The sequence below is a fragment of the Culex quinquefasciatus genome, chromosome 2 (assembly GCF_015732765.1).
Source record: "Culex quinquefasciatus strain JHB chromosome 2, VPISU_Cqui_1.0_pri_paternal, whole genome shotgun sequence".
NCBI classification, from domain to species: domain Eukaryota; kingdom Metazoa; phylum Arthropoda; class Insecta; order Diptera; family Culicidae; genus Culex; species Culex quinquefasciatus.
In genome coordinates, this window is record NC_051862.1 from 219,250,066 (window position 1) to 219,276,919 (window position 26,854).

At 40.5% G+C, this 26,854-nt stretch overlaps 1 protein-coding gene across 7 annotated transcripts in view; it reads right to left on the reverse strand.

The window, feature by feature from the left end:
• Nucleotides 1-26,854, reverse strand: part of LOC6032110 (protein sickie) — a 77,521-nt gene that overhangs the window by 40,029 nt on the left and 10,638 nt on the right. For 2 of the 7 annotated variants that reach the window (XM_038256684.1, XM_038256681.1), the window contains exons 3-7: nt 26,662-26,836; nt 26,198-26,512; nt 25,927-25,953; nt 17,743-18,020; nt 17,475-17,626 (exon numbers count right to left, since the gene is read on the reverse strand). In XM_038256684.1, coding sequence (XP_038112612.1) covers nt 17,475-17,626; nt 17,743-18,020; nt 25,927-25,953; nt 26,198-26,512; nt 26,662-26,836 — 947 coding nt within the window. Of the gene's footprint in view, nt 1-8,200; nt 8,689-17,474; nt 17,627-17,742; nt 18,021-25,926; nt 25,954-26,197; nt 26,513-26,661; nt 26,837-26,854 lie in introns of those variants that run through there. The other 5 variants (XM_038256683.1, XM_038256682.1, XM_038256687.1 and 2 more) reach the window with 5 other exon arrangements.

Here is a 26,854-nt window from a genome sequence, read left to right on the forward strand (position 1 = left end):
AGGCCCTTTTAGTAGGCCATGAGAAAAGGAAGCACAGATGTGTTGGGAGATTCGAACATGTGTTTGCTGGGATTGGGGATTAGTCAGCTGGGTTGACGTTTGTCGATTGTCGACCCTGGGAACAATACCCGGTGAATTACGGATTTTTGTTTTCTGAGATGCTAATCGGTTGGGGTCGTTTTGGATTAGGGAAGTGAGCGACAATCAGAGTTCGTTAATCAGCAGTTAAAATTGATGGAAATTCGTTTTTTTTTTTGTTCAAAAGATCGTTTCAAATGAATTATTTTAAATTGCAAATAATATTGAAAAAACCTTAAAAAAACAACCACAAAACGACAACCACCTCACCTTAAAAACCCAACCATTTGCGGTTTAGCCTTTTGCGAACCCATCAAAATGAAAGCTTTTCCACCGTTGCTGCTGCTGATTTGAATAAAACGACAGACAGCATCGCTCGACGATCAATCTCACTGATTGCACATGCGAACTCTCGTGCGCGTACACACAATTTAGCGGTTTTCACCGCCCGCATCAATTCGCGATTCAAATTTGACGACCCACAGCGCCAAAACAGAGAGGCAGAAAAGAAAGGTTGTCAATCAGCAGAAATTTTGCGGTGCGGTTTTGAACGGTGACGTTTGAATTGGGTTTGATGGTTGAAATCGTGTGGTTTTCAGATGGTAGATTTTTGTTTGATTTTAGAGAGAAAAGTTGAAATTTTGACGTTTAAAGTAACCGTGATTTTCCTTTTCGTGAATAAAAAATATGGTCAAGCTGAAAACAGCTGGACAACAAATAAAATTCACGGTTTCACGGAAATTTAAATCAATTACATTTCATACAAAATTCCAAGGAACAAAGTCACTTCCAAGAAATTTCCAGCTCAACAGCCTGTCAAGTGCCCATTACAAAGCCCCACTATCAGTAGCATAATATCTCCTCATTCACAATTTGCGCCCCCCGAAACCATCCGACCTTGATCCGACGCGACGCTCGGAATCGTCCCGCAGGCAATTTCCCCTCCCGAAACCTGCCACCGGAACCGGTTTGCTGAAAGACGACTGTCAATTCGATTATCATTTCTGACTGGGCAGCGTAGCGCGATGTTTTCGCCAGAAACCGGCTTCTGCCTGACATCATATTATTAGAAGTCAGCCTGGTTTGTCACTTGTTCGTACGAGGAAATCCTGTTTTTTTTTCGGGGTCGGCCACAATTAATTACTTTGTTTGTTTTGGGGCTTGCACCGCCAAAATCGCACGCGACCGTATTAGAAGCCGAAGTGAAGAAGGCGGTTCTGCGGTCTTCAGGGGGGATCGATTGCATAATGCTAAGCTCGCGATAGAAAGCGAATGTGGTGGCCTGGAGGGACGTGCCATGTGATGGATTCCTTCCTTATTAGGGAGAGAACCAACCTTCCGAGTGCTGCCGGAGAGGTTGGAGGTGGGATCACTTTCAATTTAATCAACGTCACTCTCGGAGTGGCCCGTGTTTCGTCCCTCTTATTAGCAACATTTTAGAAATTTAATTATAACCTTTTCTCGCCTCTGTTGCCGACAGCTGGGACGTGCTTCACCCGACTCTATCGCTAGATTAACGTCCATTTGTGAATCGCAAATCAACCTTTAAACCCCGCTCGGAATTGAAGTTAAATCAACCTGTGCTAAATCGCTTACTGCAACTGAATCGACTGTGACCCTTTCATGCTGTCCACCACCAGACCTGCTAGGAGAGGTGACCAAATGGAGCGTGAGAATATGCAATGCTGCGATATGAATAGGTTGGTGGCGGTTATGCAATTCAATGCACCGGAATCGATGAAACATGACGGTAAGTCACAGAGTTGCAGCGACTGAATGCGAGTTCAATCGCAACATGAGAAAAAAAGTTTATTTAGTAGATTGAACTCTTCGAACTGGGGTTGACAGATACAAGTTTTTTTCCTTCTTCACATTACACTTGACAGAATTGACAGTTGAAACCACTTGATTCACTATGTTCACTAAATACTTACAGTTTTTCACCATCTCAGAATAAAACACGCAAGACTTACCTGTTAACACCAACTTAATCTCAATTCTACCACAAATGTTCGTTGGTACCTTGAGTTTGAAGTCCGTAATAGGGAAGCTCTTTTATTAAAAGAAATAGAAAACATCTAAACATTACCATCAATGTGGAATCAATTTCAAGGTAGCAGTCAGCTATCTGAGCTACCTTTATTGTGAAGTCCGTGATGGGGAACTAACCATTTTATTTTGTTTTTCATATCATTGTCAACTTTTAAGAATTTTGACGCTATATTTAATTTTAGGATGAAGCACTCGTGCAATGATCTGAGGCACCACGATGTTGACGTCCGTGATTGGGAAACTCATTTTTTTTGTAATCACAGGAAGTCAAGAAATCACAAACAAAATCCTTTCTAGAGATTTCTCAGCTGTTGCTAGAATATTCCAAGCAACTATAGCATTTTGCTATGCCAAAAAAGTGGAGTTCCCCATCACGGACTTCAAACTCAAGGTACCTGACAACATAACCCACCACACACTGGCTGTATTAAACTCAAAAGGTAAGTTTTAAATTATTTGTACAGTAAATTTTAAAAGCTTCTCTATTACGGACTTCACATTCAAGGTACTCGAGGACCTTGAGAGCAATTTTGAGACTAAGTTGGTGTAAACAGGTAAGTTTTTTAGTGAACCTTAGGTTTAAGTGATAGAGAACTGTAAATATTGAGTGATAAACAAGTGAAAACAGTGCATCGAGGAAGAATTGATCATAGTGCTGGAAGGGAAATCAAAGTGGAACGGAAATTGCTGCGCAAAACCTGTCAATCTGTCTCATTTGTCACCAAAAATCCGAAACATTTCGTTCCCAGGTCATGCGTCCCGTCATGACGAAAGCTCGAACCAAAAAAATTAAACAGAACCGTAATTGATAACTTCTGACTGGCAGCAGATTGCAGTATCTGTCGTCGTACGAATAAATAACGTAAATACGGCCACCCAAAACAAGAGGCAGTGCGAAAACTCGAGTGAGCACTAATTAGTGAAAATTAAAATTCTGAACCAGCGAGCGTTTCGACGTTCTCGAATCACGTACCTCTTGCTTGCAGTCCACGCGTGAGAAACTGTCTCGAGGAAGTCTGTCAGACCTCTTTTATGCAGATGGTAAAGTTTTCGACCTAGATGGAATGCCAAATTGGCCGCTCAAAACTGTCTTCAGGCCGACAGAATTGACTAAATTGAGACGAGACGTCAAATTGAAACCGGCGACACCAATTAATTGAGCTCAATTTTTTAGAAGTGAGTCGCGCGCGCGCTAGTTTAAACTTCTCTTGAGCAAAAAGTGGCACTTCAATTTTCGGCGATAGTCGCGCGATTGCGACGACATTCAAAGCTGTGTGAAGGCCGATGAACCTGAAAAAAGCGAGGCCTCGTCGACAATGAACTATCGCCACTATTGTTATACTAGCGGAAAATTAAAAAAGAACGTCGCCCTTCGGGCGAATTTCCGCGCAGTTTTTCCGCAATTTTCTCGAGCTCAGAGGGATGAAATATGACTGAATCCTGGAATCGCGGCATAATAGTGTCTGGCGGAAGTGAAAAAGTCAATTTGCTCACTCGGCAGATTTTTTCCTCCTCTAGTGATTAATTGAGGGGTTTAGTCGCTCACGGCCCAGGAAAAAAAGAAGGGTTGGAAAATTATCTGCTCACGAGAAGACGCGCGCTCGCGCTACATTGTCATAAATCTCAGCGCTCGTGTGCGGAATTTTTCATAAAGCGCCTGTCTGGGAGGGCATAATTGAATTGTATTAAGAGCAGCCTCGAAGAAGGACATAAATTATGAATTTTTATGATTTGTTTGCGAAGAAGTGGTAAATGTCCCTAACACGGACTTCAAATTTTAGGTTTCATGAACATCTTCAAAATATTTGAGAAGGTTCCCTAACACGGACGTAACAATCAAGGTACTTAGCATAAAGACACCTCAACTTGATACCATTTAAGGTAAGTGACTTCTCTATTACGGACTTCAAAATCAAGGCATCCAGAGCCATAACTTCAAATAGTTGAAGTTGCGGCGAAAACAGGTAAGTGTTGAGTGGTTCCAGAAGGTGAAAACTGTAAGTATTTTGTGAAACGTGCAACCAACTAGTGAATGTGAAATCTGTCAATCTGTCAAATAACTGTCACCCCCTGTCAAATGTGTCAATCCTTTCGAAAGCACTACGCCCATTTCTTCCTCAAGGGCACGTGCTTCTGCGGGAAAGCCACAACATTCATCGTGTCAAGAAGTGGTCACCACATGTAAGACAAAGACAAGGCTCACCCCATAAAGCTCCATTGTTACGAGCCCGCACTAATGCCCGTCGCTTGTTGTTTTTCTCGTAGAATACAACCTCAACCTCCCTTGCTTTTTGTTATTCAAACAATGTTTTACTCTTACGCTATTTCCTGAGAAATTTCCACTGTTCTGTTCCGTTTGTATCGTTTGAGCTTTTTCCCATTGACTTGCGCGAGATAACAACAGAGAAAAAGAAGCGGCAGCAAACGGAAAGAAGAGAAGGGACTGCTTGCGCCAAATTACTCATCATTTGGGGAAATCGCATAGTTCAAGTTTGGAGTTCGCTGGTGGCGCCAGGAAGACTCAAGATGGTCCGAACCGGACACAGAGAGAGAGAACGAACGTGTAACTTTAGAATGCTGATGAGGCGGGTTCTGCGAACGTGAGAAGGTCGTTCTTCCGGTTCTGAGTGAAATGACTGCGGTTTCGGCGAAATTAAATTGGATTATTTTGGCATCGTCCATTTTAAAACTGGATTTTTAATCTTAAGAAAGTGCTTTAAATGTCTTAATTGGCAAAAGCTCTTTGGGAGACCACACCTTGGGGTTAGATAACGATCTCCTCCGGCGAATATCCCACGCTAATCCGCGGGACTGTGCCATAATTCGATAGGTGCTAATTCGTTTACACGGCTTCATCAAGCTTTTCGATTATGATGGCCGGAGGCCGTTTGGCTCCGGGTGTCAAACTTTGATTGGCTTCACGCTAGTGAGGTGCAATTTGGCTTAAGTGACGTAAGGAATTGAGTCCAGGAAAGCTGTTGAAAGTTATGCTTCTCGATCACAGGCGTAGGAATCAAGATACCAAAAACCAATACTTCAAAGAAGAAATTTTGAGGTAAGTGACTTCCCTATCACGGACGTAGGAATTGAGGTACCTAAAACTAATTTTTGATGGCGATTTCAGGTAAGTGTTTAGTGTAAAGTGATTAAGGATGACGCAAACTGTAAGTATTTAGTGAAAAGTGAAAACAAGTGAAAGTGAAAATCTGTCAACTGTCACCCCTGTCAAAAAGCCAATCGCTTACGGGACGTCCACGCCCGTTAGTGATCGGGTTTTAGTCTCAGTCAAGTAGTTTCCCAACCTGTCACCGCCGACTTTCAATCAAGCTATCAGTGCAGAAACCTTGCGCGTGTTTAAAATTTTCCAGATTTTTCGCTCTCCCAGCAGCGCATAGCTCGAACCCAGCTCAAAATGCCATTCTTGCGTTCGCTGGAATGTCCACCACACCGGATCGCTACCGAACTTGGCAAATTCCGAGCCAACTGATATTTTCTCCGTGCATTACCACCACACAACACTTGACCTAAAGTTGTTGCCGTGCGGTGACCACAGTTCCAGAACCTTTGCTTCAGCTGCAGCTCGGTGCAGCTCGGATCCGTTCGTGAGACCGACCTGCCAGCATCGGAGAAAAACGACCAAACCGCAAACACCATTAGCAAGGTACAAATTATTCAACTTGCCACTGAGAAAAAAAACTCACATGAGCTAAGGTGGAGAACCACTTCACCTATAAGGAATTCGCAGCGTGTTCAGTAGGCTGTGCTTTATTGAATAATAATAGCACGTGTGAGAGGGAGGGGGGAGGGGGCCACCCTACGCCTATGGAGCGATGACTTTGAAAACATATTAGCAGCTGCTGCTCCTTTTGAGATGGTGATGATGATCGGGGTAGACTTAATTCATCGCTCCAGTATATGATGTCATGTAAATGTGGCAAATAAAGGAGAGACGGCAAGTGCCGATTATTGGCCTCAGATCATTGCTTGAACAAGTGGGCAGATTTGTTGGCGGATTCGATGCGAAATGTTTGCGCGTTTGAAGTTCTGATTGTGTAATATCTGCGAGAATGCTAGATGAATAATGTTTAGAAACCCTCGTGAAGGTCGCTGAACAAAACGAAACGTTGGCGGTGCCTTGCAGTTTACTCTAGACTAGCTGTTTCTCTATCACGGACGTCAAAAACAAGGTACCTCTTTGTCGAGAAACTAAAAAATCGTTTGAGCGTTTCCCAATCACGGACGTCGACATCGAGGTACCTCCTTGAGGAGGTGGTAGAAATTTGCGAAGAAAGGTAAGTGACGTCTCTATTACGGACGTAAGAATCAAGGTACCTAGGAACAAAATTTAAAAAAAAATGAGGTTTGACGGCGAAATCAGGTAAGTGTTGAGTGTTTGAGGACAACGCAAACTGTAAGTATTAGTGAGGAGTGCAGCCAATAAGTGAAAGTGTCAATCTGTTAACTGTCACCAATGTCAATCTGTCAAAAATGGATTAGCTGAGGAAGAATCGCACATTGCGAATGTATTCCTCAACTCATTTCTAATTGAAAGATCAACACGAGATCCACGTGCAAACTTTCAGTATCGATTGCACTCGATCACGCCGCCGCAGCGATCGAGTCTGGAGCAAACATGTAAAGCAAACAGCGTGCATTTCTTCTTAGCTGCAGCTGGCAACACTTGTGTGTTTGTTGTTTACAAGAGCTTCTAGCGCTGATGTGGTACAACATCCTTTCCCTTCGGCAAACCGACGTCGTCGTCTATTTATTTTCACAAATGAACATTGCGCGGCTCGAAGAATGATGAGGTGAAACCCTGACAGGCCGTGCCTCAACAAACAGAAGCTCGAAGATAAATATGTTTCGACCTAACCGCGGTTCTCCGAGGGGTCAACCCCGACGGTGATGATTAACTGAAGCGGAAGAATTGCGCGGTAATTGCTGAGGGATGGCGAGCTAACATTGGTTTGAGGTTTGCGAAATTCCCGGGAAACCGATTTTGACGAATGTTCACAAAAGTTTCGACGCGGATTTCAAAACAAACCTCTTGAAAGCCGTGTAGCACTTGTGAGGTTGGGCAACCGCCCTCGTTGATTGAATAGACGAAGCAAAATCCGAAATCCACTTAGAACTCGGCAGATAGTCCAGAACCACCAGAATCGAAACGGGTAGGATGGGCTGAAGCGCGTGTTACGCAAATTTGGCCACTCCAAGTTACAAACCATCGACCACAGACAGGCTGGCACTCGACGGGCTACCCATCCCAAGGCGAGGTCGTTGCTCAGATCCAGGTATGGTGGTGGCACTTGAAGTCGAAAAAGAACATGGACCTTAAAGCGGAAGAGCCGATAATTGGTCCCTCCTAAAATGTGTTTTTGTGTGTACTTTTTGAAGGTAACGCAACATTGACTTGCTTCTGGACTGCTCATTGAGGTATTTTTGGTATAGAATTAGTCTTTGTGGAGATACAGCTGCCAAAGTTCGGTAATAACATGTTTGATTAGATTTGCGATAGTCGGCACAATACCATCCAGACACACTTAAAAGAACAAAGAACGTGTTTGAAAAATTCATGAAACAAGATTTGAAGTAATTTTGCAGATATTGAAGACATCGACAAAAGCATTAGCAACTCAGCGTTTCCCGATCACGGACGTCGACTTCAAGGTACCTATTGCTAGAACCAGTAAAAGATGGTCAATCTGTCAATCTGTCAATCTGTCAATCTGTCAATCTGTCAATCTGTCAATCTGTCAATCTGTCAATCTGTCAATCTGTCAATCTGTCAATCTGTCAATCTATCTTAAGTAGAGGATCTTTTGAGGACTTGTTTTTAAATTTGATCCCAACTTTTGTTCAGGTTGATTTCAATAGACCCTTTCTACCGTTAATCTGTCGTGACCATAACATCCAAAAACCTCAAAAGAAGACACACCACTCAGCTTCCCGACAGGACGCATAACATAAAATTTCTCCCGGTCCATTTCGTGATATCTTCAATTCTGAACCCCACAGGCTTCATCGTGCGTTCGTAGAATTTAAATTCATTAATTAAGAGCAGCATCCCCACCGAAGTCTCACACGACCCCACTCCTGATCAGCGACTTAAGATAATCCTGTTGTAGTGCAGCAGCTTGAGATCCAGACGTAAAAAAATCACTTTGTTATCACTGGACCGCAGCGAATGCCACTTTAAAAGGCTTCATAACTCTCTGTCAGGCCAAATCTTCCTAGTCACCAGGGCATCAATATGATCCGTTGTGCCACAACACACTGCCAGTTGGCATATTGCGTACTCTTCCTGACCCGATGTTGTTCCTTCATTAGGCCGATTAGAATCGGTTATTATTCGTTACTTCATCCCCGCGAAACTCACGCGTCGTCGTCGTCGTAATTGCACTTTGAATCCCACAACAACAAAAAAACACACGCAGCGAAAACAATAACAAACGCGGGCGAACTTTAAACTAAATAACAAACTGTGTTCTAGCTTCGCACGCACGTCGCAGCAAGCCGTCCGACGACGACGTCCATTCACGCGCGTTTCTATGCTAGCACTGAATCGTAGCAACCCGCAGATCGGACCAAAAAGCTGCTGCGCGGCGAGTTCTTGCTGAAGATCGCACCACTACAGGCGAAGCAGGCGTTGAAAGCTTTTTGTGCGGTGTGAATCAAAACAGTCGCGCGAATGACGGAGACATAAGGGAAAACGGAAAAACATACCAACACAGAGGAGCGCGAGAACTATCTTTTTTTTCTCACTCATAAGGGCTAATCAAGCTCAATGAACTGTGAATGAACCCGGCAAACTCACAGACACACACGGAGTTTGTGTCCCCCCCTTAAGTAGTTGTGAAAGAAAGAATGAAAAGAAAAAAAAGTTCATTCGCACTACCACAACTATTCCAGCTTAATTAGGTTCATTCGCAACTCGAGAAAAAAAGCTCTCTCGCGACAACAACAAAAGCGCAGTAGGCGACCTCATCAACAAAAGCAACAACAAAGTTTTTTTTCTCTTTTCTCTCTCATTTTCGCACAAGAGATTTTTCTTCCAAGGTTGGCTGATTTACTGTTTGTTTTGCTTGGCGAATCGAAGGAGGCTCTGGAGGCATAAATCACGGTTCATTTTTTGCGGTTTTTCGGTGACCACCGCGGTCAAGTTGGAAGGTTCCCGGTCGGGAGCTGACCGGCCATGCGAAGGTCGTAAATTTGGCACCGAATAATTGTTTTGGTGGAGCGGTTCTTTTTTTCGGGAGAGAATTTTTGCAATAATTTTTGTTTTATGGGTCGTGAAATGCAAATTGGATGTGGTTTTTGGTGATTTTTAGGGATTTTTGATGTTCAAATAATCTTTGGCATTTTAATCTTGTTTTCTAAATTAAGAAAAAATATTAATGACTTTGAAAACATATTCATTTTCAGACTAGATTATTCGAAGTCTCCGGAAAAAAATCACTTCGTATTATATAGAATCTTCGGATGATCAAATAACGAAAAAAATGTCTTATGAAAAATGACCCTAAAAAGCTCTAAAATCTTCTCGAAGTTTTAAAATCTAAGATGGCGGCCAAAATGACGGAAGTTCCTACAAAACTTCGGAGCTTCGGACTATAATTTATAAGAAAGGAGAAGTTTTATTCCAACAAAAACAGATTGGTTAACTTACTAGAAAATATTAAATTTCTAATAACACCAATAAATCATACAAAATGTATAAAGAATTAATTCCAACGCCCATAAAGAACTACAATTCTCAACTTTAAAGTGCACTTTCACTGCGTTGCAACGTGCAAAATTTACAGCCATTTTCCGCGAATTGGCACTAAATCAAAAAGCTGCCAGGAGTTCTGTTGCATCGGAGAGCTTTTACTTTTTACAGAATTCTGCTTCCCCCTTCCTACTGTCTGGGTAGCAAGCCGGAAAAAGAACAGGATTCTTTTTTTATATCATCCAAGGAAGCCGTGCCGTGGCCAGGATGAGGAAATGAATTAAGTTTCTTTCGGTGTCGTACAAGCAGTTGCACAATGTTATCCTCTGAGAGATAGTGGAAAGGTTATTGTGAGTTTGTTTGACTTTATTTTGAAATTTTTCTGTGAGAAAATTTAATTTTTTTGTGAAATGTCAAAATTGTTAAAATTGTCAAAATTGTCAAAATTGTCAAAATTGTCAAAATTGTCAAAATTGTCAAAATTGTCAAAATTGTCAAAATTGTCAAAATTGTCAAAATTGTCAAAATTGTCAAAATTGTCAAAATTGTCAAAATTGTCAAAATTGTCAAAATTGTCAAAATTGTCAAAATTGTCAAAATTGTCAAAATTGTCAAAATTGTCAAAATTGTCAAAATTGTCAAAATTGTCAAAATTGTCAAAATTGTCAAAATTGTCAAAATTGTCAAAATTGTCAAAATTGTCAAAATTGTCAAAATTGTCAAAATTGTCAAAATTGTCAAAATTGTCAAAATTGTCAAAATTGTCAAAATTGTCAAAATTGTCAAAATTGTCAAAATTGTCAAAATTGTCAAAATTGTCAAAATTGTCAAAATTGTCAAAATTGTCAAAATTGTCAAAATTGTCAAAATTGTCAAAATTGTCAAAATTGTCAAAATTGTCAAAATTGTCAAAATTGTCAAAATTGTCAAAATTGTCAAAATTGTCAAAATTGTCAAAATTGTCAAAATTGTCAAAATTGTCAAAATTGTCAAAATTGTCAAAATTGTCAAAATTGTCAAAATTGTCAAAATTGTCAAAATTGTCAAAATTGTCAAAATTGTCAAAATTGTCAAAATTGTCAAAATTGTCAAAATTGTCAAAATTGTCAAAATTGTCAAAATTGTCAAAATTGTCAAAATTGTCAAAATTGTCAAAATTGTCAAAATTGTCAAAATTGTCAAAATTGTCAAAATTGTCAAAATTGTCAAAATTGTCAAAATTGTCAAAATTGTCAAAATTGTCCAAAATTGTCAAAATTGTCCAAAATTGTCAAAATTGTCAAAATTGTCAAAATTGTCAAAATTGTCAAAATTGTCAAAATTGTCAAAATTGTCAAAATTGTCAAAATTGTCAAAATTGTCAAAATTGTCAAAATTGTCAAAATTGTCAAAATTGTCAAAATTGTCAAAATTGTCAAAATTGTCAAAATTGTCTAAATTGTCTAAATTGTCTAAATTGTCTAGATTGTCTAAATTGTCTAAATTGTCTAAATTGTCTAAATTGTCTAAATTGTCTAAATTGTCTAAATTGTCTAAATTGTCTAAATTGTCAAATTTGTCTAAATTGTCTAAATTGTCTAAATTGTCTAAATTGTCTAAATTGTCTAAATTGTCTAAATTGTCTAAATTGTCTAAATTGTCTAAATTGTCTAAATTGTCTAAATTGTCTAAATTGTCTAAATTGTCTAAATTGTCTAAATTGTCTAAATTGTCTAAATTGTCTAAATTGTCTAAATTGTCTAAATTGTCAAAATTGTCAAAATTGTCAAAATTGTCAAAATTGTCAAAATTGTCAAAATTGTCAAAATTGTCAAAATTGTCAAAATTGACAAAATTGTCAAAATAGTCGAAATTGTCAAAATTGGCAAAATTGGCAAAATTGTCCAAATTGTTAAAATATTCAAAATTATCAAAATATTTAAAATTGTCGAAATCGTAAAAAAAAATGGCAAATTTCCAAATATATTTTGTATTATTAATTTTAATGAGCCTTGCATTTTATTATTTTTTTTCCCAATAATTTCCAATTTTACCCTACTGAACCTTCCGACAGACACACAGAGAGGGACAAACCAGCAAAGTTTTCCACACGAGACACCAAAAAGCTTCGGTAAAACATGATTTTCCGTCTGCAAGTTCTCCTTCTCTCCATCCAATCCACCCTACCCCCACTTTAGGGTGGTTGTTCCCGCACAGAAGCTCATCGTGCCTAATTTGGTGTGCGAGAGAGGTAAAAAGAAGAATGAAGAAAAAAAAAAAGGGAAAAAAGTCGCTGCCATACTCGGCGCATTTTCCGCACTTGAACACACAGTTTGCCTCACCACAGTGCCGGTTGAAAGATTTGTGATATCAAATTTTGATTTTATTTTTCGTTAAAAAATTAACACGAAGATGATTGACTGATTTGTCAAACACAATTGATATTTAGTTAATAAAAGTTTTCAATGAAGCAAAAAAAAAACATTCAATGTTTCTTTTGGTCGACAATGTAAACAACAATGAAAACACACAAAGCTTCATCAAGAGTTGGAGTGAAAGTCCCCTCCTCCTCTCGAGTTGACAGCAAGTTCCCCCTCCCTCCCTCCGACATTTGTACACCGGCATTTTGCATTCATGATGCATTTTCTGTCTGCTGCATTTTGTTGCACGAAGCATGTGCTCGCTGCTGTCAGGCCATGTTGCTGACAGGTCATCTAGTGGGCTGGGGTGCGCACTTTTCCCCGTGTTGTTTGTCGTCCAATTTTGACTTACTTGGATTTTGGGCGGTTTGTTGTCCTTCGACGAAATTTGAGAACCCCCTCTTAGCTTACTAGGATTTAGGCTAATACTCACCTGGAAAAGAGAAAGAAAAGAAAAAAAATCGGATTAGATTTGGATTAGACTTTGATTAGGCAAAGTTAGTCTTTTGAAATTTGTAAAGATTGTAATCGTTCCAAGTAAAAGGGTTGCCCCATCGCAGTTGGAGGAAGCTATAATTTTCCAATTAGTTGATTGTTGTTGTTGCTGCTGCTACTGCACTGCAGTCGTTCGGAAAAGTGTATGCTCAGCTGAATGCTTTGGATCACGAAGAGAGTGGAAGCATAAATTTATGATGATTAAGCGCACGCGTGTGTGTGTGCAGTGCAGTTTATGATGGTAGCAGAAGCCTGCTCAGTTAAGTTCAGAATAGTAATTTTTCGTTTCAGCTCATTTAGCATAAATTGAATTTGCATTTGGGCGTATCGCACAACAAGCGGTTTTCAGATGGTCAGCCCTTAGTTGTTAAATACAATCAAATTAATTGACAGAGTTTTTGGGGAATTTTATGTCCGGTTTATAAAACAAAATCTACTGTTAACAAGTTCAATCAATTTTATCATTGTTTTCAATTTTTAATTTTTGTTAATTTTGACAATTTTGACAATTTTGACAATTTTGACAATTTTGACAATTTTGACAATTTTGACAATTTTGACAATTTTGACAATTTTAACAATTTTGACAACATTTGTCAAACAGTCTTTAAAAAGAATGTCATAGTAATCCGTTATGCAACACTTTAACAGAAACTTTCATTCAAAAAGAAGTCCATTAAACGATCCATTTCTGTGCACAGAAGAAGCCCAACAGCTCTGGATGACGGATGGACATTATTCTCCTCCTTTTTTTTGTTCCTGTTATCTTGACCATGAAATAAACAGGAAGGTGCTGTGTCCTATCCCTCGCCTAGACCAGACCAAAATCCATGATAAAGCTGTCAGACCAAATCTGTCAGACCAAGACTGTCAGACCAAAGAGCAAAAAGTAAACAATCTTGGTCTTCGACGTAGGTGCACACAAATCAAGAAAAGAAAATTTGAAAAAGAATTTTATTTTTTTAATTCAATGACTGGTTTTGGACTGCAAAATTTAATGTACGTCAGAAAATGATTAAACCGTGCGGCGGCCTGTACACCGACAATGAAGTAACCAATTAAAAGCCTTATTCTTCCACTTTAATTTTTGGTCGCGTTTTCGGTTTACACCTGAACAATCTTGAAATTATTTATACGGATTTGTGATTCCTCTCTTTCCATCATTCCCTTGGAAATAAAGAAAACTCGTGGGACTTGGGCAAGAGAAAAAAAATAACTTTTTCATTCAAGCCAGTTCAGTTGGGGAAGTTAACAGACGAGTTCTTTTCCAAAGAGGAAGGTGAAAAAAAGTAAAGAGACAATGATTTACCCACGGGGACACAGTCTGAGACTGATAAGGAAGAAAGTCCCCAAAGAGTTGAAACTAATGTATTAAAATGGGGTTTTCTAGATAAGAGTTGGGGCTTAAAAGTAATAAAATTAATTGATTTTAAGGTTGAGCAATTCAATTTAATTCACCTTCTTGAAGCGAAATTCTGGCAAAATTTAATATTTTGTGCGTGTGAAGAAGACATCAACCAACCAGAACATAAACCGAATAACAAACGGTGTTCAAACATGCACCGCCTTTAATTAGGATTCGTCCAACGAATTAATTAGCATTTCGGAAATTCTTTCGAAAAGTAGAAACAAAAAGCCCTTTTTAAAGGCAGTTGGCGCTGATCGTAGCAACCTAGACGATTCAAGTCAGTTCAAAATTCTAAATTTCCAGCAAATTGAAACATACACTCAAAAAAATACTCACGTCGAAGTTACGTGAAAAGCTATGTGGTATTTTTCCACTAAACTTTTCACGTAACTTCTACGAGGTGGCTCTAGTAGAAATGGAATATGCTTGGCCAGATCATTTCACGTTGTTTCTACGTGTTTCACACGTAGAAGCTATATGCATCGATTGATTAATTCTACGTGCTTGCTGTAGTAAACATGATATGATTTTAATGGTAGTAGTATTTAATTTTTTTTTCGAATGGGAATAAGAAGAAATAAAGAGTAATTGCTAAAACTCATTTCCTTTATTAACTTATAAATTTCTTCGGGGTGATTTCACCGTTTGCCACTAATTCAAGAAGATCCCGGGTGACCTTCCGCCATGTCGACACTATCCTATCGTTGTGCACCAGCGATCAACAATGCGCAATGTGCTTAACCGTGATCTCGTAGTAGAGTCCCTTGGCCAGGTGTAAAATCATCACCGATAAATACATGTCCAGGGAACCACGTTTGAGTGCTGCTCCAGTTCGGCTGCGTTGCGTTTGGCCACGTCGCTAATGTGGCCGAGCAGGAAGATGTTCGATCGAAGCTAGCTGATTCCACTGGCCATCATGGTCGCACGGGTACCCGTTTCGAAATCGTTGTCGTAGATGGTCGTGCTGTTTGGGCTTGCGGTACGCTATGAAAAGGTTCAACCCGAACACGACCGCGTACATGAACTGACCATGTCCGTAATATTTTCGGTGGCGTCAAACACCACGGTAGCACCGGCCACAAATGTAAATAACGGGGCTTACATTCCTGTGACCACCGGAGAAAATGATGCTGCTTACAAGGATCGGCTTCTGCAAGAAAAATATTATAAATTATTAATAAAATAATTCAAGCTTAATTCAACTTACCGTTCAATTGCAATCAAATTTTACGGGCACAAGTCCGACAGCATGCCTTAACTGGACGCACTCAATTTTCACACTAAAATAATCACGTAGATATTTGGCCGAATGGCCCACTCGAGTCACGTTGAAGTTACATTTCAAAACACATAAAAGCTGCATGGAAAAACCTAGTGGAAAAATACTATATGGTTTTCCACGTAACTTCAACGTGAAAGCATTCTTTTTGCCAGTACGCTTTCACATTATTTTTACGTGTGTCACGTAAAACAGGCATAGAAAGGGGAAAATTGTGGTTACGTGATTTTTCATGTAGCATCAACGTGTGGTTTATTTTGAGTGTATGTCCTGAAAATCAACGAAAATCATCACCACAGACATGGCAGTGCACCAATCTTGATTGCCGTCCAGTTTTGAAGTGGCGTTCAATCAGACCACACCCTCAACGATTCAATTATAACTTTTTTATTTCTTTCCACATCCGCTGAACTCTCTTCCTAGCTATAGAAGAGCTGCTGCTGCTGCTGATGTGTGTCCATTGATACATGTCTCTGCTGTGTTAGGTCCTCTATGATGGATGGTTACGGCTACGTTTCGACAAGGTCTTCATGAGGGTTGGTTTGAAAGGGGTCGGAGAGGGTGTCCGACTAGACCAGATCGAAGCAGGCTAGACAACACACTATTTTCGCTTGTTGCTGAAAGTGCACATGGCCTGCTTTGATAGCTGGTAAGCGAGTGAGAGTGCTGTGGTGGGGGGCGCGTCCGTAGATGGTGCTAAAAGTGCAGATGATGAGATTATGTAGCGAAAGGTCGGTCCTCCTCCTCCTGAGGGAAGCAGAAGGGACGTCCGGCAGACATCCGCCGGGACGTCGTCGTGTTGAAAACTACTTTAAAGTGCTGATTGTCCGGATTAGTTGCACTAGACCGTGGCAGCAAAGTTTGCAGACACGTCGCGTTTCATGTAAAACCTAACTACCTACTAAGTAGCTCGTTTGATGCGATACCAAACAACAAGTTGGCTTCTTGGAATGCCAATTTGTTGATTTGCATATCTCGTCATCAAAGTAGGCTCCTTCTGCATGCGCATGTGACATCAACCCAGGCAAATCGAGTAGGTCATGGAACATCAAACCACGTCAAGGCACACTTGGACTGAGTAGTCATTTCCGCGTGATCGATTCACCAGCAGCAGCGACAGCAGCCTACTTGGACCGCCTCTACACGATTGTTCACCATCACGATAGAGACAATTGACTTTTATGGCCATGCTGCTGCTGACCAGCAGATATTGGCGAGAGACCTCGCAGTTTCCATCAACGGAAGACCGAGGAACTGTATTTGTTATGCGCGAACGGATGCTGGCTTCTGCTGCTTCTTTCCAATGCAAAAAGGGGCAGTGATTTATGGCGAACGACAACATCACCACTACCTCGTGGTTGGTGATGGGGATTGGAAAAGTACACCGAAGCAGTGTGTGTCAACCGTGCTCCGGGAGAGGAAAATTGATGGTGGAGAAAATTGTTGAATGTTTTTGTCTGGAAGATTTATGCTTCTGTTACGGTGGGGAGATTGCACATGATATCAACGAGCAATCGATGGCGATCGGAAGAGCACGTGATACTGGGTCGTGATGTTATTAGATTTCTCAAGGCTGACTTGACCGGAATTATGACCACAGAATTAGGACAAAACCATTAACCTGCCAAACATATGAGAATTTCTCCTATTTGCTGTTCTTATTACTTTTGTCAATGCCTTTTGTCAAAATTGTCAAAATTGTCAAAATTGTCAAAATTGTCAAAATTGTCAAAATTGTCAAAATTGTCAAAATTGTCAAAATTGTCAAAATTGTCAAAATTGTCAAAATTGTCAAAATTGTCAAAATTGTCAAAATTGTCAAAATTGTCAAAATTGACAAAATTGACAAAATTGACAAAATTGACAAAATTGTCAAAATTGGCAAAATCGACAGAACTGTCAAAATTGTCAAAATTGTCAAAATTGTCAAAATTGACAAAATTGACAAAATTGACAAAATTGACAAAATTGTCAAAATTGTCAAAATTGTCAAAATTGCCAAAATTGTCAAACCACAACTCGTAACTTAACTCTAAAATAAACAAATCTACTCACATTAGTTGACAGCTGGCTGGACAGGCTCATCACCTGGTCCCGGGCGGTCGCCAGTTCCAGCTTGAGCCGCCGCACCTCCGTCGCTTGCCGCTCCTCCGTCGACCCGTACAGGGACGACCCGCCGGACAGCAGAGACGCCTGACTGCCATGAACTGGAAAAATAAGAAACAAAAATCATTAAGGTGACAAAATTTCACACCGCGGGTGCGCCCCAAAGTAGGCATCGCGATGAATATTCATTCGCCCAAAGGTAGGCAACACCACTCACCTTCGTCGTTCTTCTTTGGATAGGTCAGCCGGTGGGAGGCCGTACTGATCGAGCTGCTGCCGGTAGTGTGCGTGGGCGACAGCAGGCCGGCGAATCCGCGGGCCGGGGGAGTCGGCGACGTGGGTTGACTCCACGGCACCATTCCGTTGTGGTGGTGGTGGTGACCTCCGGCGCCGGCCGAGCTGACCGTGCCCACCGGCAGGCAGTAGTACGGTTCGATCTCCACGTCCGGCCCCCGGCTCAGCATCGACGGGTACATCTTTTCCGATTTGGTTGATCTGGAGGAAGGCGGGGGGAAAGTCAGCTTTTAGTATCAGAAAACTCAAAACAACAAGACAAAATAAATGAATTATTAAACAACCGGAGAAAAGAGAGTGAAGAGTGAAGAAATCAACTGTGTTTCAGGTGAGTCGAGGGATAAACCCGAATTTGAATATGCAAACATTCAAATTTCAACAACTTGGGGCAAAATGCAAAACGAACAGCCAACTCGAAAGGTTGAGGGGGAGACCAATTCCAGGATGCAGTTTTAGTACGGTTGAGTGCATGCAACAGAGAAAATGGGGACTTTCGTAGAGATTGATCGGAGGCTTGGCCATGTCACCTCGAATGCTCGGTTAGTTGAAATTCAATTTAGATTTCCATACGATAAGTGTGCTGGTCGAGATAAGCAAATGGGCTAAATTTGCAAATTTTCCAAGTCTGAACGTGAAATGTTGGCTAATTTATTTATTAACTTTTGAAATTGAAAATCAGCCTTATCGGAGCAGGCTTTGCAACCAAATAGGCCACCTGTGAGCTACGATGCTGGGAGGGACAAAACCAACCAATTATTAATTTTCCTTCATGGGTTACTGAACTCTACTCAAAAGATTCGACGAAATTGCTCAACAACTGTATGATGGTCGATGAGCGTTGACCCAAAGTTGGATTAAAGTTCTAATTGGAAAAGTTTTGCACCTTTTTGGATGAGTGAATCGGCATCGCTGAGGGTGACGAACGAAAGCTAAATTAAATAACGTAAATGCTTCTTGGGTGGAACATCTGAGTACACATTTGGGAGTCGATTGGGAAAGTTTGAGAGAAGAAAGACAAACTTGAGAGTAGTTTTCGTTTTAAGTGATAATTTGCATAATAATCGAAATGGGTTGCTTTCTCTACATTTTGGTAAATTGAAATCAATGCACACGCAGGAATATCCCAAAAATATTAAAATATGCGCTTCAGGACAGGTCTGGTACAAATCAGGTCCTTGTTTTTTTTGCATTTCATTAGTAAGAAAGGAAATCACTTCTATATTCTTTAATATAATATTTTATCCAATAGTTTATCGAGAAAACAACGCTAAATTTTCTATAAAGCACACTTCATCGATTGTTGACTCTCTATCCAAAAGAAAAGACAGAACAAGTAAACTTAAACCCCCGAGACAAGGTGTTAATTCAAATTGCAAAAAATCTAAATTCCAAACCAATATCTGCTTTAGAATAATAGTTTGCAATCGAAAATAATAAATAGGGAAACAGCATCTAATTCCAGCGTGCCTCTAATGTTGCCATATCAGCACTTTCACATTCAATTACAGCTCATTAAAAAAGCGTTTTCAACTGAAATCGAGTGATACATAGCTCAATGAGAAGTGAGCAAGCACGTTTCTGAAAAAAAAATGCAAAATTTGTTGTTTAAATTGTGAAAATCAGCAAATTCGATGGAGTTGGGAGCGAGTGCTTAACTTGCCAAACATACGAGAATTTCCCCTATATGCTTTTGAAATTAAAATAGGTGCTGGTATTTTTTTTTTCTAATGTGAATTTTTTTTTTTTTTTTTTTTGAATTAAATATACTTTATTGAATCTTTCTTATAATAATTACATTTGGTTTACATAATAAGTGGTCAGCTGTGGCTCTTCAGCTTTAGTTTGCTTTTCGTGATTTAAACACTGTTCATTTTTATAACTTTAAAAGTATATGATTTATCATTTTTGTAACACTAGGTACAATGAAGAAAAAAAAAATTAAGAAAACATAACCTAACCTAAAACTAACTTAATCTTACCATAAACTAAACCAATCCTTGAATCAAGGGGTATTCAGATATAGCACATTTTTCCCTGAATTTCAAACATTTTTCTTGAATCTTCTGATCCAACATTTTAACTTCTGCTAATTCATGAACCTCACTTGATCTTGTCCAGCCAGGAACATTCAAAACCATTTTGAGTACCTTGTTTTGGACACGCTGGAGCTTCAATTTATGAGTTCTAGCGCAACACTCCCAAACAGGTACTGCATACTCAATAACGGGGTAAATTATTTGTTTGTAAACTGCTAGCTTATTTTTCAAAGATAGCTTTGATTTTCTGTTAATTAAAGGATACAAACACCTGATGAGAATGCTGCACTTGTTCAATATTTTATCTACATGCTGCCGAAACAAAAGTTTCGAGTCAAGTATGAGACCTAAATAGACAACTTCCTTTGACCAGGGTATCGAAACATCATTCATTTTAATCAAAACATCATCCTTTGGGACAAATCTGGCCGATTTGGAAAGTGGAAAAATGATGGTTTGAGTTTTGGCTGCATTTATGCGAATTTTCCAGTCGCCAAAGTATTCGGAAAGAACGTCAAGACCCTTCTGAAGACGGCCAACTAAATATCTGGTTATTTTACCCTTATAAATAACGGCAGTGTCATCAGCAAAAAGTGACAACACACCATTACCAGGAAGAGTAGGCAAATCAGATGTAAAAATATTGTACAGAAGTGGGCCAAGAATACTTCCTTGGGGAACCCCAGCATCAATGTTGAATAATCCAGAAGCAATCCCATTCAGAAAAACCTTGAACGATCTCTCCGAAAGATAGTGCTGGATAATTTTGATAAGATACATTGGAAAACCGTATAAATACAGTTTATGTATCAAACCATCATGCCAAACATTGTCAAAAGCCTTCTCAACATCCAACAAAGCCATAGCAGTTGATTTAGACTCAAGCTTGTTCTGCTTGATGATTTTAGTTACTCTCGTAAGCTGATGAGCAGTATTATGTCCCTTTCGGAAGCCAAACTGCTCGTTCAAAATTATATTATTATCGTTGGTAAAATCCAAAAGCCTTGAATAGATGACCTTCTCAAAGAGTTTGGACAGACTACTCAAAAGACTAATGGGACGATAACTTGTTGGCGATGTTGGATCTTTTGAGGCTTCAAAATTGGTATGACTTTGCCCAGCTTCCAATTGGTGGGGAAGTAACCAAGTTGCAAACATTTATTGAAAATATTGGCTAGATGTTGAAAGAACTGATCACTCTGTTTTTTCAACACCAGATTAAAATGTTATCAAAGCCTGGAGCTTTCATATTTTTCATTTGTTTAACTGCAACTTTGACTTCCTCACCAGAAACATGGGAATCTGCAGGAAATTCAAAGGTAGAGTCATTGATTGTTGAAATACTATTGGCAACTGATGTTTCTTTACGGCTGGTCATGGAAGCGCCAAGATTATGTGAACTAACAAAATGAAGCCCAAGTGCATTTGCCTTTTCCTCGGATGTAATCAAAGGAGAATCCTCAACAATAAGAGGAGGAATAGGCTTTGGTTTGTTTTTAAGAACTTTTGAAAGTTTCCAAAATGGTTTTGAATAATTCCCAAGCTGGCTTACATGTTTTGAAAATTCTTGATTTCTGATATTGTCAAGTCGGTCTTGTATGATTTTGTTCAAATTGTTCACTGAAATCTTTTGTCATAGTCCCCAGTCCGTTGATATTGTCTCCTATAAACATTCCTAAGTCTAATCAAGTGTTTAGTATCTACGTCAATATCAGTTACCTTAAAATTAACAGGAACCTCCCGAACGTTGGCAGCCTCTGCTTGGTTGATAGCCTGCTGGATCACCTCCAGCGAACGATCAATATCGGCAGAAGTTTCCGGGTGTTGATCATAGTCGATGTTGCTGTCGACCACTTGCTGAAACTGCTGCCAGTCAACGTTGTGGTAATCTTTCCGGGTTGGTTGCCGCTGCGGAGTAACGGAAGCTCCAACCTCCACAACCACCGGATAGTGATCAGAACTCAACTCTTCAAACACCTCAGGATGAGCCACGTTCTCAGCCATATTGGTAATGAAGAAGTCGATGATTGAGTGATTCCCAGACCGAGCCACCCTCGTTGGACGATCTGGACTCACAACGTTGTAGTATCCGTTTTGCAGATCGTTGTGCAGAATCACTCCGTTCCGATTCCTCCTGCTGTTGCCCCAAACTTCATGCTTCGCGTTGAGGTCACCAGCGATGATGTACTTTGCGCTCCGCCGTGTCAGCTTCTGGATATCGCTCTTCAGTTTTGCTGCTGAACCATCTCTGGCATTCACCTGACGTGGACAGTATGCAGCAATGAAGAGTACTGGGCCAACCGAAGTGGGAATTTCCACTCCAACGGCCTCGATGATGTCCAGCTTAAAGTGTGGCAGCCGGCGTGGCTTGAGATCACGATGAACAGCGACAAGCACACCTCCTCCTCCAGAGGTGGTCCTATCGAGCTGCGTCGCGATCTTGTAGTTTTGCAGATAAACTTTTTCACCGGGCTTCAGATGAGTTTCCGTGATGGCAGCTACGTCGATCTCCTTCTCGCGAAGAAAATCCACCAGCTCTAAATTCTTCCTCCTAATGGAGCAAGCGTTCCAATTCAGCAGCTTGAGGGACCTACGATCCATACTGGATGACGAACGAGGTCAGCACTTCAATCTGCTGGGTCTTGGTTTTGCATCCACGCAGTGCAGCGGACATCTGTTTGAAAATATTGAGGAGTTCGGTTGAGGTGTAAAGATCATTACCATTTTCCTCAACTGCTGGTTCTTGGGTTGGTCTTGGCTCCTGGCTGAAGCCCGGTGGTGGCAGTCTCGGCTCCTGGCTGGAACCCGGCCGTGGATGATTCATCTCAGCTCTCTTCCTGGGATCCAACGGCAACGGTGCCAAGTTTGGGACCTGGCGTCGCGGTTGAAGAGGTGGAAAATTTTCCTCCACCAGGGCTGGAGGAGTTCTACGACGCTGAGGCTGATTCTTCGTCGATGCTTGCTGCCGAATTTTCACGAACTCAGCTCTCTTGGGGCACTTTCGGTCGGTTGACGAGTGCTCACCGTTGCAGTTGAGGCACTTCACCAGCGAATCTTGGATGCACTGGGATGTGATGTGCGCATCGGTACCACATTTGGCGCAACGACGCTTCAGGTGGCAGTTCTTACCTCCGTGCCCGAAACCCAGGCAGTTGAAGCATTGTGTGACGTCACGATGCACTGGTCGGTATCGCTCCCACGACACGATAATGTTGAAAACCGCTCGAATTGCCTTCAGCTCAGGAAGCGTCGTCGATCCCTTAGCCAAATGCAGCAGGTAGAGCTGGTCACGGTACTTGATGTCTTTGTTGCGTCGGCTCATTTTGTGCACGGCCAACACATCCAGTTTCAAAACTTTTAGCTCGGCAGCTAATTCCTCCACTGGCATGTCGTACAGACCTCTGACGACGATTTTGTACGGCTTATCCATGACGACATCATGGGTAAAGTACTCCGCCTCGTTTTCGGTCAAGTAATCCTTGACCAGTTGATAGTGCTGCCTGGATTGCACCAGCACCTTAAATCCGTCCTGACACAGACGAATGTTGCCTAGGACTTTCCCAGACTTGATGAGTTCAACCAGCCCCGCTCGAAAGTCGATCGTTGCTGCTGATTGCCGCACATAAAAAGGAGGCAGTTTCTCCTTTCGCTGTTTCACTTCATTCTCCTTTGCTTCCGCTACCTGGTCCTCGTCAGGCAGTCCAGCAAACTTGTTGTTCTTCAATAGCTGCTCCTCGTGCGACGAAGAGTTCTCCTCCTCCTCATCCATCGGTACAGTACCGTCGCTCTTTTTCGTCTTTTTGCTGTTCGATGTCACTTCCAAAAGCACCTTCCTTTTGGAAATCCCCGGTTTTTGGCCATCAGTTGAGGCCTCAACCTTCCTTTTGGAAATTCCCACTTTTTTGCCTGCTTGAGCCGCAGGTAGGGCAATATTGCCGGCGTTTTGCGCCGGGACGCGACGAGTCATGTTGATTCAGACAACCTTCACCAACGAATGCTCGGATAACAATCTTTTTTCTAATGTGTAATATCATTAACAAGGAAAAAACATACCATCTTTTCAATAACTCAATTTTTTTTTTTAAATAAGATGCTTTGAAAACATGAATCATCATCAATGACAACTTAAATTGAACGTCACTTTAAATTACTTATTTGAGTTATGTTTACCCAAAAATATCAAATAATTAAAAATAAATTATTAATAACATTTAAATTATGGCTTTCGAAGAAAAAAAAAAAAAAAATGAAAATTATGGCTTTCGAAGAAAAAAAATGAAAATTACAAAAAACATCGTTAAAACCATTTAAAAATTACTACTTTTAGACTAAATTGAAATTTTTTCAGGTGTTCACATTTCATCAGGTTCACATTTTTACACATTTTCTATTACTCAAAAAAGAGGTAATATTTAACCTACCAAATTTTCAACGTTCCAAAATTCAATATTTTTTTTCATCTGTACGATTTTTATTTAAACAAAATCAATGATTTTGATCCTTATTCAATCAAAATTATTTTGAAGAAATTTCAAATTTCCAGAGAAATTCTGGAATTTTCTGGTATTTTATCTGCAAAATTCCAGGTTTCACGGATTTTTTAACTTAGTTTTTGTACCTCGGTGAGGATCGAATTTTAGAGGTGAATTTGTGAGGTTTTTTATTTCCTTAATGTTTTCAGTATTTAACCGACCTTTAGTCCCAAAATTTATTTCTTGTATTAAAAAATCTCGAAAGTATCCCATTTGATTGCAAGGAAACGAAAAAGTGTATTCTCAATAGCTTAAAATAAAATGTATAGTTGTCACCATTTAAAGGAAGGATGGGGAGGACCGAATCCAGTAGATTAAATATCGGTTAAATTGTCAAATTTATTTTTAAAAAAATGTACCTGTGTATTACACACACTCTTTAAATAACGTAAATCAATTAAATTTAATTGTGCAACATTACAGCTTTTAACATAACCTTTATTTATATTTAAAAAAAAAACATTTACACATAAAAATTATTCCACATTTACTGTAGTAAAATTGCACTATTTTTCTGACATGTAGAAACATGTAGATAAATGAAAATTGTAATGAATTTGAAAAAAATCTGATTACAATTTGTAACATATAACACAAAATTTGATAAAGTAATTTTTTAATACTGATTCATTACATATTGCTGCATGTAATATTACACGCAATTGAATTTAATAATATTTTTTACACACAGACCTTTCACACGAAGCTGAATTTTTAAATAACAAGGAAAAAGTGCAAAAATGCTTCAAGTATTAAATTGTTCTTCAAAATTCCAAAACTTAATACTTGCTCTGATGATATTTTAAGTTAACTGCCCACCATTGAAAAAACGGCTAATATCCACTTTTGGCAAAAACGAGGCGGTAGAGGACGTTCCAACGCATCTTCTGGAACTTGAATTTTACAAAAATAGTGTCTAGACTTGGCTGCCGATGCGAAAAACCAAACGGCTAATATGCCACTCTTATGGGAAATTACCTTGACGGAGATTTTGTGTCAAACACTAAAACGCGTTTTTCTCGGAATACTTGATTTGGCATAATAGCCGAATTTTCAATTATGGGCAGTTAAGACATCATGAAACAATATATTCTACCCTTGAATAAAACAAAACGTCCGAAATTTCCATTATCCAAGCAACCCTTTTTTCCCTGCTCTCAGACGACCATTTCGCCATAAAATCTAACCTTCACAGATCTCTAACTGCACGGCACCAAAAAAGGTAGAAACAAAACGCACATTTTGCACGAATTTCGTGCGTCGTCCTTCACGGTGACGCACGCATATACGTGTGTGCGAGTGTGCTTTTTTCTCTCGACACAGACCATTAGCAATAAATTTCAAAGGAAGAAACAAAAAAACAATCGAACATCATCTAGCGTGGGAGAATCCTTTTTTTTGGGCTGGTTCTCAATTATTTTCGATCAAGGCAAGCTATGATTGGTTTTGCTGAGGGGATGCGTGCAAATTAATGTGTGTGTGCGAGTGGCATTTTCATGGCATGCTATTGATTTTGCTGGTTGGTTGGTTGGTATCTACCTGGGGTAGGTCCTTTCTTTCAAATAGCTGTGGCGCGCGGCATGGTTGTTTTTGGAAGGTTTTGTTGAGGTTAGGGAAGGAAATGTTAGTATTTTTTTGGGAACATCAAGATATTTTTTTTTAGTGCAACGGAAGAGATTGAGTCGAGCAAACAATGAGAATTCTTCAATAATTTCGAAACGGAAAACAGACGACATCGAATTAAAAAAAAAAAAACATCTAAAAAGCCATCGAAAAGAAGCACTTCCGGTCCGGCGGACCGGAACATTACCTGATGCTATTGCTACGGTTCAGCCGCGGACTGTGCGTGGCCGCGCCACCGTGGTGCAGCGTCGTTCCGGGTTGGGTTTCGCCGCGGGTGTGATGCAGCAGCTTGCTGGGTCTCATCCCGGGACTTCCGGTGGCGGCGGCGGCCGCAGCGTTGGCATAGGCCTCGAGGGAGTCGCCTTCGGAGAGGCGGCTGGACGCCGTGCTCGAGTGCCGCAGCCACATGGCGTAGCTGCCGTAGTCGGGCTTGACCTCGGCGTACGTCTGGGTATCGCTGAGGCTGCCGTCGTTTAGCTTGGTCGATCCGCGGGTGGACATTCTGGTGAGAGGTGGGCGAAGGGAAGAACGGGGAAGGTCCAAAACGGAAGTTCGGGGGTTACAACGGGGAGTTCCGGGGTTAATGAAAGAAAGGACGGAGATGCGGTTAGTAACGCTCTAGGGTCGAGTTATGTTTGGGGGGAAACAAACCTATGTTGGAAGACATGCATATCTAGACCGGGCTTAGGCAAACTATGCGTTCCGGAACCAAACCTTTCTTTGACCGACTGGCTCAGCTGGGCCGCTCCCGGTCCCGTCAGCGAGAAGCTCCGGTATTGTGCGTGTTGTTGCTGTTGTTGTTGTTGCTGCTGTTGTTGTTGTGCTTCTGAAATGGTCAAGAAAT